The 13,545-nt window shown below is 45.4% G+C and overlaps 1 protein-coding gene across 1 annotated transcript; it reads right to left on the reverse strand.

Moving 5' to 3' along the window:
* Nucleotides 1–1,727: 1,727 nt before the first annotated feature.
* LOC147613093 (multicopper oxidase LPR1 homolog 4-like) lies at nucleotides 1,728–4,374 on the reverse strand. Its single transcript, XM_086782400.1, has 4 exons — nucleotides 4,070–4,374; nucleotides 3,890–3,976; nucleotides 2,615–3,562; nucleotides 1,728–2,447 (listed from the first exon to the last, which is right to left on the reverse strand). The coding sequence occupies exons 1-4, from the start codon at nucleotides 4,367–4,369 to the stop codon at nucleotides 1,905–1,907; spliced, it is 1,878 nt and encodes a 625-aa protein (XP_086638526.1). The 5' UTR covers nucleotides 4,370–4,374; the 3' UTR covers nucleotides 1,728–1,904.
* Between the last annotated feature and the right edge of the window lie 9,171 nt (nucleotides 4,375–13,545).

Raw genomic sequence — 13,545 nt, forward strand, 5'->3', positions numbered from 1 at the left:
AGGCAGCATGGCGGTAGCTTCCAAAGCATGTGGGTAGCTACCTAGGCATGGCAGTAGCTCCAAGGCATGCTAGTCACTTCCAATGCATGTCAGTCGCTTCCAAGGCATTCCGGTAGCTTCCAAGGCATGTCGGTATTCCAATGTATGCCGGTAGCCTTGAGCATGCCAGTAGCTCCCAATGCATGATGCCGATAGCTTCCAAGGTATGCTGGCATGCATTGCTTGTAGCTTTTAGGCATGCCAATAGCCATTGGACGTGCTAGTAGCTTCCAAGGCATGTTGGTAGCTACCTAGGCATGCCAGTAGCTTCCAATGTATGCCGATAGCTTCCAAGGCATGCCGGTAGCTACCTAGGCATGTCGATAGCTTTCAATGCATGCCGGTAGCTTCCAATGCATGCCTGTAGTTATAGCCATATGCATGCCGGTAGCTATAGCCTGCATTAGTCTTTAGAATGCATTAGCCGTATGCATAAGTCTCATGCATTGGAGTATGTATAAGAGTTTTAAGTATTTATGTTTTTTCTTGGATAGATGGCAAATAACTTGTGGTGCGATGTTGCATGTGAAGGAGAAGTCGATATCCCAACAATATTTGTATGTATATATTAGCCTCAAACTGTATCTTATCTTTTAATTAAAGAACTTTATCTTAAATAACAACATAATTGTAATGTTCATTTGTTTGTATGTCAATAGCTTGAAGCAGTGGACCGCCCCCTACACAAGATGAATATGATTTTGTGTTACAAACGGGGTTTGGAAGCTCTATTTGAAAGGGTGCAAGATGAAAGATATATTGTTATTACTGGAGGACATACTTGGCAAGCATGGAAAGTAAGTACATTCCTAAAACCATAACCTCTTTGTTTTTGCAAAATTGATTTTCACTTGTGTTAGTTTTATTGTGTTTTAGGATCATGTTACTAGAAATGGTGGTGCAAATGTCCAAGCAAGAAGCAATGGAAATGTGAGAAGCGAAGGGGATGCTCAGGGGATGGAGCTGCAAGAAATAATAATAATCGAACTGCATGAGATGTAGACCCCCTCACTGTAGCCCCTAGCTCCATAGATTTTCATTACGCTTTATTTTGTATATAAGCTTTTTAGAATCAACACTTATGTAATTCCGCCAAGTATTGTAATCGAATTTCGAGATTTCTAAAACCATGAATTGCAATTGTCCTTTTTTTTAATCTTTGTCAAGTTTTATTTACATTGCACTTGTCCATGACGATGAGTAGGACATGAAGTTGTGTTAGTTTTATTGTGTCTACGTTTTAAAAAAAAAAAAGAGAGCTAGGATAGACTGGGGAGTCCTGTGTAGACTTCTTACTCTGTCCCATCTTTTTGTTTGCTCTGCAGTACTTTCGCTGCACAGCAACGATATTACGTTGCGCTAAACAGCAAAATATCACTGCTATTTTTGCTATTGAGCATTGAACCCATTGCAAGGAAAATAGCAGTGTTTTTAGTAGCGAAATGGGCCCGATATTTCCGTACCCTTCTAGTTATAAAAGCACTGCAATTTTCGTTGCTAAACCCTCATTTTGTTGTAGTGTCTTTGTAAGTGAAGCAATATTGCAATGGAACAGAATGGATTCTCATATCATATTGATTTCCAAAAATTTCACACCACCAAGAGTCCTTCGATGCTTGTTATGGATGCACATGGTATTTTTGAGTAATGGCTATAATTTACAGAATATGGGATAGCATGTATAACAATTTAAGAATCATAAGCATTGAAACATAAAGTCTATTAATGTTATTTTATAGACGGAAAACCTTGAAATGGTGCCTTGTTGATTTCCTAGGCAATGAGTTTACATATCGATTAGAACATATTAATGACCTAGCTCTCCTACAATGGACAAAGTAAGATAGTAGAGCAACCTATATCCACTAGTAGGTGTTATCTTCTTCATGGTGGAGCCTGTAAGGTCTCATCATCACATGGTCCTCATGTTGCAAAATATGGCAATGCATCACATACCCCGGGCCTTGAGTTGGATCAAAGCTGAAGGGGTTCCCTTCTCTTGTTGTAAAGTGTAGAAGAATACGAAGCATGAAGTTGTCCCAAATGATCACATTGTCCTTCCATCCTTGTTGATATGGTTCTGGGCTTTGCGGGTAGTCTAGAAAGCATGTGCCATCATTTGGGTATGTTATACTTGTGGAACATTCATGATTCATATAGGATTCAATATTCATTCTTTCATTGTTAAGGACTTGGAATTGAATGAGATGAATATGGACACTATGGGGAACCCCTGAGGAGTTGATTATTTCCCAGATTTCAGTGCTTCCATCGACAGGGTCTATGGCTACGGGATCATGCCAAGTCTTATTACCGAAGCCAACTTCATAAGTTCTATTAGTTGAGCTGTTCGTAAGAGCAGTGATGTCGATGGTTCGTATGTGGCGTGGGTGCGTCATCATAGGATCCTAGATAAACAACGAGGAAAAGAAAAATCAACACGTGAAGTTATTTGACTAGACTTTTTGTGTACTTCATTAAGCTCTACTCTAGCCAGAAGAGATCCCAAAATGTCTTGTGCATCTTGTGGAATAATAAGCAACAAAATAATAAAGAAGTGACTCGATTGTGTTACATTGTTTTCGTTGGCCTTTGCCATGCGTTGCAAATTGCTTGGCAAACTCTCCATATAGTCCGCATCCGTGATTATACCTTCGTGTGTGCCTCCCGCATCAACGACTATGAACTTCATGATCACGGAGGTTTGGGGTTGTAAGAAGGGTTCATTAGTTCTATCAAGTGGCATGGGGAAGTTTCTTAAGATGACTTCAGCCCCAATCTCAAGCCCCGAGAAATCGATCACTACATCGATCCTATCAGCTGGGAAGAGAAGAAAGTTGTCTTGGGTCATGGGCTCGGGAAGAAACCCACCATCGGTGCCGATTTGCAAGCCCGTGAGGTTTTGAAGGCCGTGGCTGAAGTACAAGCCCACGTACCTTGCATTGCTTGCATGGAGAATGCGCAACCTGTAAGGCTTGGCATAGACATGCAAGAAAGGCCAGACCTTACCATTGACAAGCCAAGTGTCAAACCACTCGGGGCACCAATACTGAGAAGCGAAGTCATCTGGTCCAGGGAGGTTGATGGATCCATTGGGGAAGAAGCGCAAATCTTTGATGATGAGAGGGATGCCATCCGGGAGGTTAATGAGCATCTTCTCCTCCTCCTCCTCCTCTGAGGGCCGAAGAATGTAGAGGCCAGTTAAGCCGGCAAGGTTGTTGAGGCGCGTGATGCCCATGGTGTGGTCGTGGTACCATAGTGCTGTAGGGTTTTGCCGGTTCGGGTACACATAGTCTTGTGTCACGTATGCAGGGCCCGTCTCATTCTTGGACGTGAACCATGCATCCGGATTCCCATCGTAGATGCTTGGTACCTCCGCACCATGCAGGTGCGCAACCACTGGCACACCGCCTCTCCTTGGGTCGGCCCACTCCACCATCGCATTGCTAGGTTGGGGTAGGAAGTGGTGCTCGTCCGGAATATGATTCTCCCATCGAACACGCGACGCTACGTATCGCCTTGCCTGCGGCCAACAAAACCCCCGCCCACTCACCATCATTATATATACTCCTTATACCCTCTCAATTAATTTCCCTTAAAAAGAGCAATTTCGCACACCGGTTCCTCGCAAGAAGCATAATCAATTAACCCAACATTACTAGCTAAAATAAAAACAAGTGATCACCACCACCTCCTCCTCCAACTCCGCCCAGACACACACCCACGGACACATTTAAAAAAAAAACACCCAGGGGCTGCACGTGCGTACAAATCACACAGGCAGGCACACGATTGAGATTATTTTGAGCAATGTCAACAAAAAATGATTTGCTCTACTTTCTTCACTGACCATCAAAGTAGGCCCAGGAAACCGAGCTGTGTCCTGGCTCGTCCCGAACGCGTAGAGAGTAGTGTTGGGCAAGTCTCGGTGTAGTTTCTGCGGCAAAGAGAGGGAGAGATGAAGTTATTAACATGATAGATATGTGGATAGATAAAGTTATTACCATTATCAAATATCACCAGTATTCACCTGAGTGATTTTGTAGGCACCCATGGTGAGCGGTTGGCCGTTGGCGATGTCGATCACTGGTGGGAAGGTAAGGGGCTCGATGAATTTCGCCAAGGGAGGGCTTAGCGCGTAGATGCATTGTGGAAGAAAAGGGAGAGGAGGCGGAGCTGCCGGAGCCGGCGCGCTACTACTAGCTATTACTGGAGGAATATACTCGTCATGAACACCATTAAACTGGGAAGGGCCCCTTAATGCGCCAAATGCAAGATGCTTGAAGAGGAGGAGGTGAACACAATACAATAATATTGGCCTCCGCTCCATCTTCTCCACCTGTTAAGTAGCGCTGCGCTTGATGCTCTTTATGATCGGTGAGTCATGCTAACGTTTTTCTCGTAATTGAATACCTTTCATGGCGAGAACGAACACGTGTTCTGGACATAGTGGATGAAATAACCAATGCTTTATGGCGAGAACACGTGTTCTCGACATAGTGGATGAAATAACCAATGCTTTATTTCCGGACATAGTAGAAGAGCTTTAAAAAAAGCCAGAGTCTAGACTTTAATTTTTATTCGTCAGAGTACATCTTTCATCTTGTGACTTTTTTTGTCACTTTAGCCCATATATATATATATTTAATTTGCACTTGTGAAAGTACTTCATTGTGCCTTTTGAGTTTCACTTAGGCAAAATTTTACATGCTTTTTTACATCCACAGGGAATTCAGGGATAGACTTTCCAACTTGCAACTTAGCCTGTATCCATTGTTCACATTTCTGTTGTAACACATGACTAGTATTGTACCCGCGCCTTGCTGCGGCCGACGACCAAGGTTCTAGAAAAGAACTATTCCCTCTACAACCATCTCTCTCTCTTTCACACACACACACACAACCAAGGTCCTAGAAAAGAACTATTCCCTCTACAACCATCTCTCTCTTTCACACACACACACACACACATGCACATGGCCCTCTCCCTCTCTCTGTCACGTACACACACTCTCAAATGTTGAAACTCTCTCTCTCTCACACACACATATAGACACCTGCTCTCTCTCTCTCTCTCTCTCTCTCTCTCACACACACACACACACACACATGCACACACTCCCTCTCTCTTCTTAAACTCTCCCTCCTGCACATAGAAGTACTCTCTCTCTCTCTCTCTCTCTCTCTCTCTCTCTCACGCACACATACACATATGTAAATATATAGTATATACAATATTATGTTTTAGATACATATACATAGACACATATACTTATACATATATACATGTATTTAAAAATATAAATACAAACATCAACATAATTTAATTAATTATAAATTTTAATGTGCAAAGATGGGTGATAAGCTATGGTCACTTTTAAATATATAGATAGATATTATATCATACACACATCAAAACACACACACACACACAAACACAAACGTACACATATATATATATGTATATACATATGTATATATGTATATACATATATATGTATATACATATATATGTATATACATATATACATACATATATATATATATATATATATATATATATATATATATTTACATATATATATATATATGTATATACATATACATACATACATATGTATGTATGCATGTATGTATGTGTAAATGTAAATAAAAACACACACACATGTATACACATATATACATATATGTTTTTTATTTAGTTTATATTTTTGTTTATATTTTATTAAAAGCTACTTTTTATTATCTCTCTCTCTCTCTCTCTTTTCACCCTCTCCCTCATTACATCTCTCTCTCTTTCTCTCTAGGTTTGCCCCATCTCACTCTCTCTCAAGCACATTCTACACATAGATGTAGATGTACATATGTATGCATATACTCTCTCTCTCTCTCTCTCTCACACACACACACACACACACACACACACACACACACACACACACACACACACATGTACACACCACAAATACACTGGACCTGGCTTCATTTGGGAGGCATGAGTGAAGCGTGGAGGGCAGGTGCGATTGGAGCAACACAGTGGATTGCTTATGTTGAAGGAACGGCTTCGTGGGGTGAACGGGTTGGCGTGAAGTTCATGCTGGAGCGTAGGGGATTGTGGATCTTCAAAATGATCAAAGGTTAAAGACCTCGATATTGTTAATTTGAGCCACCTCCAAAAAGGACGACTGGTCGTCGAATAAAGGGCTTTGAAGAGGCGGCGGAGGGATAGCCGCCATGCCCTCCAGCATTTTGAGGACGAAAGATGTGGGCGGTCGGGCGATGGGGTGTGGCTAGACACACCACAGCCCCCGATCAAAACCATGCACTCCAGGCTTGCGGGCGGCTGGCAGCACGGCGGAAAGGAGGCGGTGTCAGCAGGGCAGCCATGTTGGAATTATGCAAGCGTGAACTTCACGCTTGCAGGAAGAGTGGGTATTTTGAAATAGACCCACCTCCTTTGCCCACGTGGAGGGAGGTGGGGTTGTCGTTAATCTTGTATAGATAGACATTAGCATTGACATTATAAGATGAAGTCAACTCTTCCCAATTGTGGAACTTCTTTCACGGTACAATTTACTAAATTTGATGTGACTAGTTTCTCTTGGATGACTTTATCGTGCTTCATTAGTGTTACACAATCCGCCATGTCAATCTCTTCCATAGAAGTACCCTTGAAAATCAAGATCATTCTCGATTTTAGTTTAGAATGGATGATCTTCACCTCCTCATCTTCTAGCCCACAAAAGCATCTAAATTGAGAAGGGTTGGGCTTCTTCCTTCAATTGATCCTTTTTCAACACCTTCTATAATTTCTAGGCAAGTACTAAAAATCTCGTATGAGCAAGCAACCATGTGTGACTGCTTTTGTACAAAGTAGGCACCCATCGATGTTTCTTCACTTGCAATGAATTTCTACAAATATAAACGAATAAAAAAAGTAAGCAATAAGAATATCCTAATTTTTACTTATCTATAAAATTCAAAGAAGCTAGAAAACATAAGAAATAATTACTTACATCCAAATCTGAGCGAGATGCATGCCCCTTTACAAGTCCAGGTACCAGCCTTGAGGGTTTGTGACAAAAATCCCATTGGGCCCTCAAGTGCTTGAGTATATCACTATAGGCTTGGGCCTCCAAAATTTCCATCTTTAAGATAGCCACATAGACTTTTGGGGGTACATCAATGACGATCTAGGCTTTCCAAAGAACATAAATATTCCTCAAATAAATCATGTTTAGGCAACTGAGTCCTTAACATGACCTTGGTAGCATAGATGGAATGTTGCCCATCTATGATCCAATAATCACAATCCTGGAGCATTTAAATTACCACCTCTTCTTTGTTCATTGCATTCCCTCCCTTTTTTCCAATCTTCTTTATCAACATCAAATATGCACAAGACCTAGGGTTAGTTGCAGGGTGGTTGCAAGATGAGGGTACTCACTTTCGTTCACTCTCTCTAAAATTGGGACATCCATGCATCTCGGGCGGTGGAGTACCTCGATCGTGATAGTGCCGCGAATTAAAAGACGACACGTGCCTCCCGAGCCTAAATCGACATATCTCGATCGAGATGCCAACTAATGCCACGCTAGCAGGTCCGGGTTTCCAGGCATCATCCATGTCACCAATACATGTCACCGCCACCACATTATCTCGATCGAGATATCTATGCCACTCGGATCCACATCAGGGCCACGCTGTATCCCCGTAGGCAAATTTGACTAGCACATCTCCATCGTCCACGTATCTCGAACGAGAAATCTACATCAAATCGCGACCATTCATTGTTCGAGGTAATGGGATACAATCTCTACCGTCCCCATATCTCGATCGAGATACTGAGATCAAATCTCAGCCGTCCAAATATCTCGATCGAGATACAGAGATACAATCTGCACCGTCCAAATATCTCGATCGAGATACGTAGATGCAATATCCACCGTCCAATTATCTCGATCGAGATACGTAAACGCAATCTATACCGTCCATTCACGTACGTTGGAAGATGTGATCTCGGCCGTTTAAATATCTCGATCGAGGTATATAATGAATCTTGACCATCGAGATACCTTGTCGTGGTAATGCCTTTAAATCGTGGCTGTCCATGTACCTTGAACGAGATAGTAATATCAAATCTCAGCCGTCGATCCTTCCTCAACCCTAAAATTAGGTGTGTATCTTGGCCGTATGTTGCACTAACCCTAATATCCAGAGCGTTAATCTTGCAAACCCTAAATTGCATGATGTTACCGAACCTCGATCGAGGTTATAAAACCGGAAAACTTTTTTTTTTGCCTCATTGTCACAAGTCGTTTTCACTCTCCTTGCTCTCTTGATTTGGATTAGCATTAGTGAGCTTATTAGCTTTGTCTTTTAGCTTCATTAGTGCTACTTAGCACTAAGCATTAGACCCTTCACATTAGACCCTTCACATTGGACCCTTCACATTTGGCTTAGGTTTTAGCATGGAGGGCCACGAGGAGGGCCACGAGGAGGGCCGCTCATCTATTGCGGACCTCATCGCGGAGATAGACCGCGAGTTAGCGGCTATCCGTAGTAGGAGTGCTAGAGACACTCCGTCTACATTACATATCGTGGCAGACTTGGAGGCGATGCTTGCGTCCCTTCGTAGCCTTCACGATATTGTTTATGTAGATGAGTGGATAGCCCACCATCGCGCTGCTCCTGTGTCACATGGCCTGACATATCGTCAGGTCTGTGATCTTGCTCCTATTAGGGATGGAACTTACCTTGATCTTTTCCTCGATAGTCGTGGGATGAGGCCCGGGGCGGGCAAGCCCCTCACTATTTCGCGGTGTTCGCATCCTCGTATGGCGGCACATATCTATAGTCGATATGTTGCCGCATATGGGAGGATGCCGAACAACCGTCAGATTCCCATATACTTCGTAAAGCAGTTATATGCGGAGTTTGTCTTAGGGGAGGAGGTGGATTACACCAGCCATCGTCTGGGTGGTGGTGTTGGCCGAGGCCGTCTCCAGGACCAGGGTAGGCGGCCTCCAACAGCCCTTCGTGTAGCACCTACCACAGATCCTTCATTTGTGCCATTGTCGACAGTAGAGGCTCTTGGCACGCAGGTTGGCATTGACGTACGGAGTACCACGGAGAGCATCCAGCACGTGGTGCGCCTATTCTCACGATCTATACCGACAGATGTGGAGGTATTTACATATATATTACGTCTTAAGTTTTTTTGGTCATTTATCTTCATGTTTATATATACTTTTCTATATTTTTACATGAGCAGCATGGTTAATTGTGTCACGTAGGTTCCCACACCTACCACTGAGAGGCTCACTCAGGAGTTGGTAGAGGCGAGAGCAGAGATTGACCGCCTCAGAGCTGCATTACAGATGGCAGAGGCAGCTACTGCAGAGGCACAGCATCTGAGAGAGTCCGACATCCAGTAGGTAGGTTTCTCTTGCACGTAAAAGAGTTATAATTAAGGTCCTAAGTTATAAATTTCTTTAAGTAATACCTAATGAGAGACTAATCAATTATTTTAATGCTTTACTTTTTTGCGTAGGCTCGGATCGAGGTAGAGAGCTCCAGAGCTGAGGCACAGCATCATCAGATTATGGAGCAGATTGCCCAGCACAGGGCAGAGCAGCTGATGCTGCATGTTCGAGAGTATCGTAGATCCTCGGACGTGACAGTGCCTTACCTACCTTTATATCCACGGCCTGTCTCACAGAGGTTTTTCGACGACCTCTCCCGCAGGATGCACCACCCTTCCTATGTGATGCGTGCTGCTCTTTATGTATCGAGGACATTGATAGTACAGGAGGATATGCCCTGGGATGTGGACATATTTTCCACTTGTCTTGCATCACCCAAGAGCTAGTCCGGTTCTCAGCATGCCCCTCCTGCCGTGCACGCGTCGACCTAGCGACGTACAGGGTATTGGGCATCGATGATCTTCACCCAGGCCTTGTTCGAGTAGATGCCAGGACTGGCAGGCCTGTCGACTTTACATCAGCTATGGACTTGGGACTCGACGCCTTCGACGATAGAGCCCAGGAGCCTGAGGTGCCTCCTGAGATAGAGTGGAGCTCACATGAGTTCGACGCTTACTAGAGAGTCCTACATGAGAGCCAGGTCACAGCATACGAGCGCGTGGGTGGTGCTGGCCCTAGTGGTGATGGTGCTAGCAGCAGTGCTGCTTCTCATGAGTAGCGTGTCCTTACAGCAGAGGAGCTTACACGAGCAGAGTGGCAGACACGCACCATTGCAGATTATAGATTTTGGGTTTACAGACAGAGGCGTCTTGCATTAGCACGACGTAGAGAGAGAGAGAGGGCCATAGCAGCTTTTGGGACTCGTGAGCTCCCGAGTACACTAGCACCAGCTCACGATCTTGCCTTTGAGGCAGACCTCCCCGCAGACATTCGACGACCCCCGCAGCCGGCACAGCCTCCTCGACGTGCACAGCAGCCTCGACGCGCACGTCGACCGGCAGTTAGAGATGACGATTTTGATTGGGTTGCTATTGATAGTGACTAAACTCAGACTAGCTGGGTTAGCTCATTTTCATTGTACTTAGATTTTTGGGCAGGGACTAACCTCAGACTAGCTGGGTTAGCTCACTTACATTGTACTTAGATTTTTGGGCAGGGACTAACCTCAGACTAGCTGGGGTAGCTCATTTTCATTCTCATGTACTTATTTGATGTTTATATCATTATGAGTTTTCTCATTATTGAGTATCATTACATTTTAGTTGATGTTCTTGATTTTATTATATTTTTTAACACTTTGGCTATCATATTGTTTGTTGAAAATCTCCATGCCATCGTACCCAAACATGATGGGGACCAAACTTTGCAAGCATGGGAAGGGGACCCACCCCCACATGCTTGCAAAGTTTGGTCCCCATCGGAGCATGTTTGGATTGGTAATTGGCGCCCAGTGCGGGTTTTTCAAGTCTCTTGGTGCTTAAGAGGCCATGGAAAATCCGGGCCTTCCCCATACCATCGTACCCAAACATGCTCCGATGGGGACCAAACTTTGCAAGCATGTGGGGGTGGGTCCCCCCCACATGCTTGCAAAGTTTGGTCACAATCAGAGCATGTTTGGATTGGCAATTGGCGCCCAGTGCGGGTTTTTCAAGTCTCTTGGTGCTTAAGAGGCCATGGAAAATCCAGGCCTTCCCCATACCATCGTAACCAAACATGCTCTGATGGGGACCAAACTTTGCAAGCATGGGGAGGAGACCCACCCCCACATGCTTGCAAAGTTTGGTCCCCATCGGAGCATGTTTGGATTGGTAATTGGCGCCCAGTGCGGGTTTTTCAAGTCTCTTGGTGCTTAAGAGGCCATGGAAAATCCGGGCCTTCCCCATACCATCGTACCCAAACATGCTCCGATGGGGACCAAACTTTGCAAGCATGTGGGGGTGGGTCCCCCCCACATGCTTGCAAAGTTTGGTCACAATCAGAGCATGTTGGGATTGGCAACTGGCGCCCAGTGCGGGTTTTTCAAGTCTCTTGGTGCTTAAGAGGCCATGGAAAATCCGGGCCTTCCCCATACCATCGTACCCAAACATGCTCCAATGGGGACCAAACTTTGCAAGCATGTGGGGGTGGGTCCCCCCCACATGCTTGCAAAGTTTGGTCACAATCAAAGCATGTTTGGATTGGTAATTGGCACCCAGTGCGGGTTTTTCAAGTCTCTTGGTGCTTAAGAGGCCATGGAAAATCCGGGCCTTCCCCATACCATCGTACCCAAACATGCTCTGATGGGGACCAACCTTTGCAAGCATGTGGGGGTGGGTCCCCCCCACATGCTTGCAAAGTTTGGTCACAATCAGAGCATGTTTGGATTGGCAATTGGCGCCCAGTGCGGGTTTTTCAAGTCTCTTGGTGCTTAAGAGGCCATGGAAAATCCGGGCCTTCCCCATACCATCATACCCAAACATGCTCCGATGGGGACTAAAATTTGCAAGAATGTGGGGGTGGGTCCCCCCCACATGCTTGCAAAGTTTGGTCACAATCAGAGCATGTTTGGATTCGTAATTGGCGCCCAGTGCGGGATTTTCAAGTCTCTTGGTGCTTAAGAGGCCATGGAAAATCCGGGCCTTCCCCATACCATCGTACCCAAACATACTCCGATGGGGACCAAACTTTGCAAGCATGTGGGGGTGGGTCCCGCCCACATGCTTGCAAAGTTTGGTCACAATCAGAGCATGTTTGGATTGGCAATTGGCGCCCATTGCGGGTTTTTCAAGTCTCTTGGTGCTTAAGAGGCCATGGAAAATCCGGGCCTTCCCCATACCATCATACCCAAAGGATGGGGACCAAACTTTGCAAGCATGTGGGGGTAGGTCCCCCCCACATGCTTGCAAAGTTTGGTCACAATCAGAGCATGTTTGGATTGGTAATTGGCGCCCAGTGCGGGTTTTTCAAGTCTCTTGGTGCTTAAGAGGCCATGGAAAATCCGGGCCTTCCCCATACCATCGTACCCAAACATGCTCCGATGGGGACCAAACTTTGCAAGCATGTGGGGGTGGGTCCCCCCCACATGCTTGCAAAGTTTGGTCACAATCAGAGCATGTTTGGATTGGCAATTGGCGCCGAGTGCGGGTTTTTCAAGTCTCTTGGTGCTTAAGAGGCCATGGAAAATCCGGGCCTTCCCCATACCATCGTACCCAAACATGCTCCGATGGGGACCAAACTTTGCAAGCATGTGGGGGTGGGTCCCCTCCACATGCTTGCAAAGTTTGGTCACAATCAGAGCATGTTTGGATTGGCAATTGGTGCCCAGTGCGGGTTTTTCAAGTCTCTTGGTGCTTAAGAGGCCATGGAAAATCCGGGCCTTCCCCATACCATCGTACCCAAACGTGCTCCGATGGGGACCAAACTTTGCAAGCATGTGGGGGTGGGTCCCCCCCACATGCTTGCAAAGTTTGGTCACAATCAGAGCATGTTTGGATTGGCAATTGGCGCCCAGTGCGGGTTTTTCAAGTCTCTTGGTGCTTAAGAGGCCATGGAAAATCCGGGCCTTCCCCATACCATCGTACCCAAACATGCTCTGATGGGGACCAAACTTTGCAAGCATGTGGGGGTGGGTCCCCCCCACATGCTTGCAAAGTTTGGTCACAATCAGAGCATGTTTGGATTGGCAATTGGCGCCCAGTGCGGGTTTTTCAAGTCTCTTGGTGCTTAAGAGGCCATGGAAAATCCGGGCCTTCCCCATACCATCGTACCCAAACATGCTCTGATGGGGACCAAACTTTGCAAGCATGGGGAGGGGACCCACCCCCACATGCTTGCAAAGTTTGGTCCCCATCGGAGCATGTTTGGATTGGCAATTGGCGCCCAGTGCGGGTTTTTCAAGTCTCTTGGTGCTTAAGAGGCCATGGAAAATCCGGGCCTTCCCCATACCATCGTACCCAAACATGCTCCGATGGGGACCAAACTTTGCAAGCATGTGGGGGGGTGGGTCCCCCCCACATGCTTGCAAAGTTTGGTCACAATCAGA

The sequence above is a fragment of the Cibotium barometz genome, chromosome 44 (assembly GCF_041138505.1).
Source record: "Cibotium barometz isolate CiBa-2024 chromosome 44, ASM4113850v1, whole genome shotgun sequence".
NCBI classification, from domain to species: Eukaryota; Viridiplantae; Streptophyta; class Polypodiopsida; order Cyatheales; family Cibotiaceae; genus Cibotium; species Cibotium barometz.

What these genes read in the sequence shown, in the direction of transcription:
- LOC147613093 (XM_086782400.1), bottom strand. Translation starts at nt 4,369, where the DNA reads ATGGAGCGGAGGCCAATATTATTGTATTGTGTTCACCTCCTCCTCTTC. An exon ending in GTGCCTACAAAATCACTCAG is followed by an intron (nt 3,977 to 4,069) that starts GTGAATACTGGT and finishes TCTTTGCCGCAG; the next exon opens with AAACTACACCGAGACTTGCC. An exon ending in TTCCTGGGCCTACTTTGATG is followed by an intron (nt 3,563 to 3,889) that starts GTCAGTGAAGAA and finishes TGTTGGCCGCAG; the next exon opens with GCAAGGCGATACGTAGCGTC.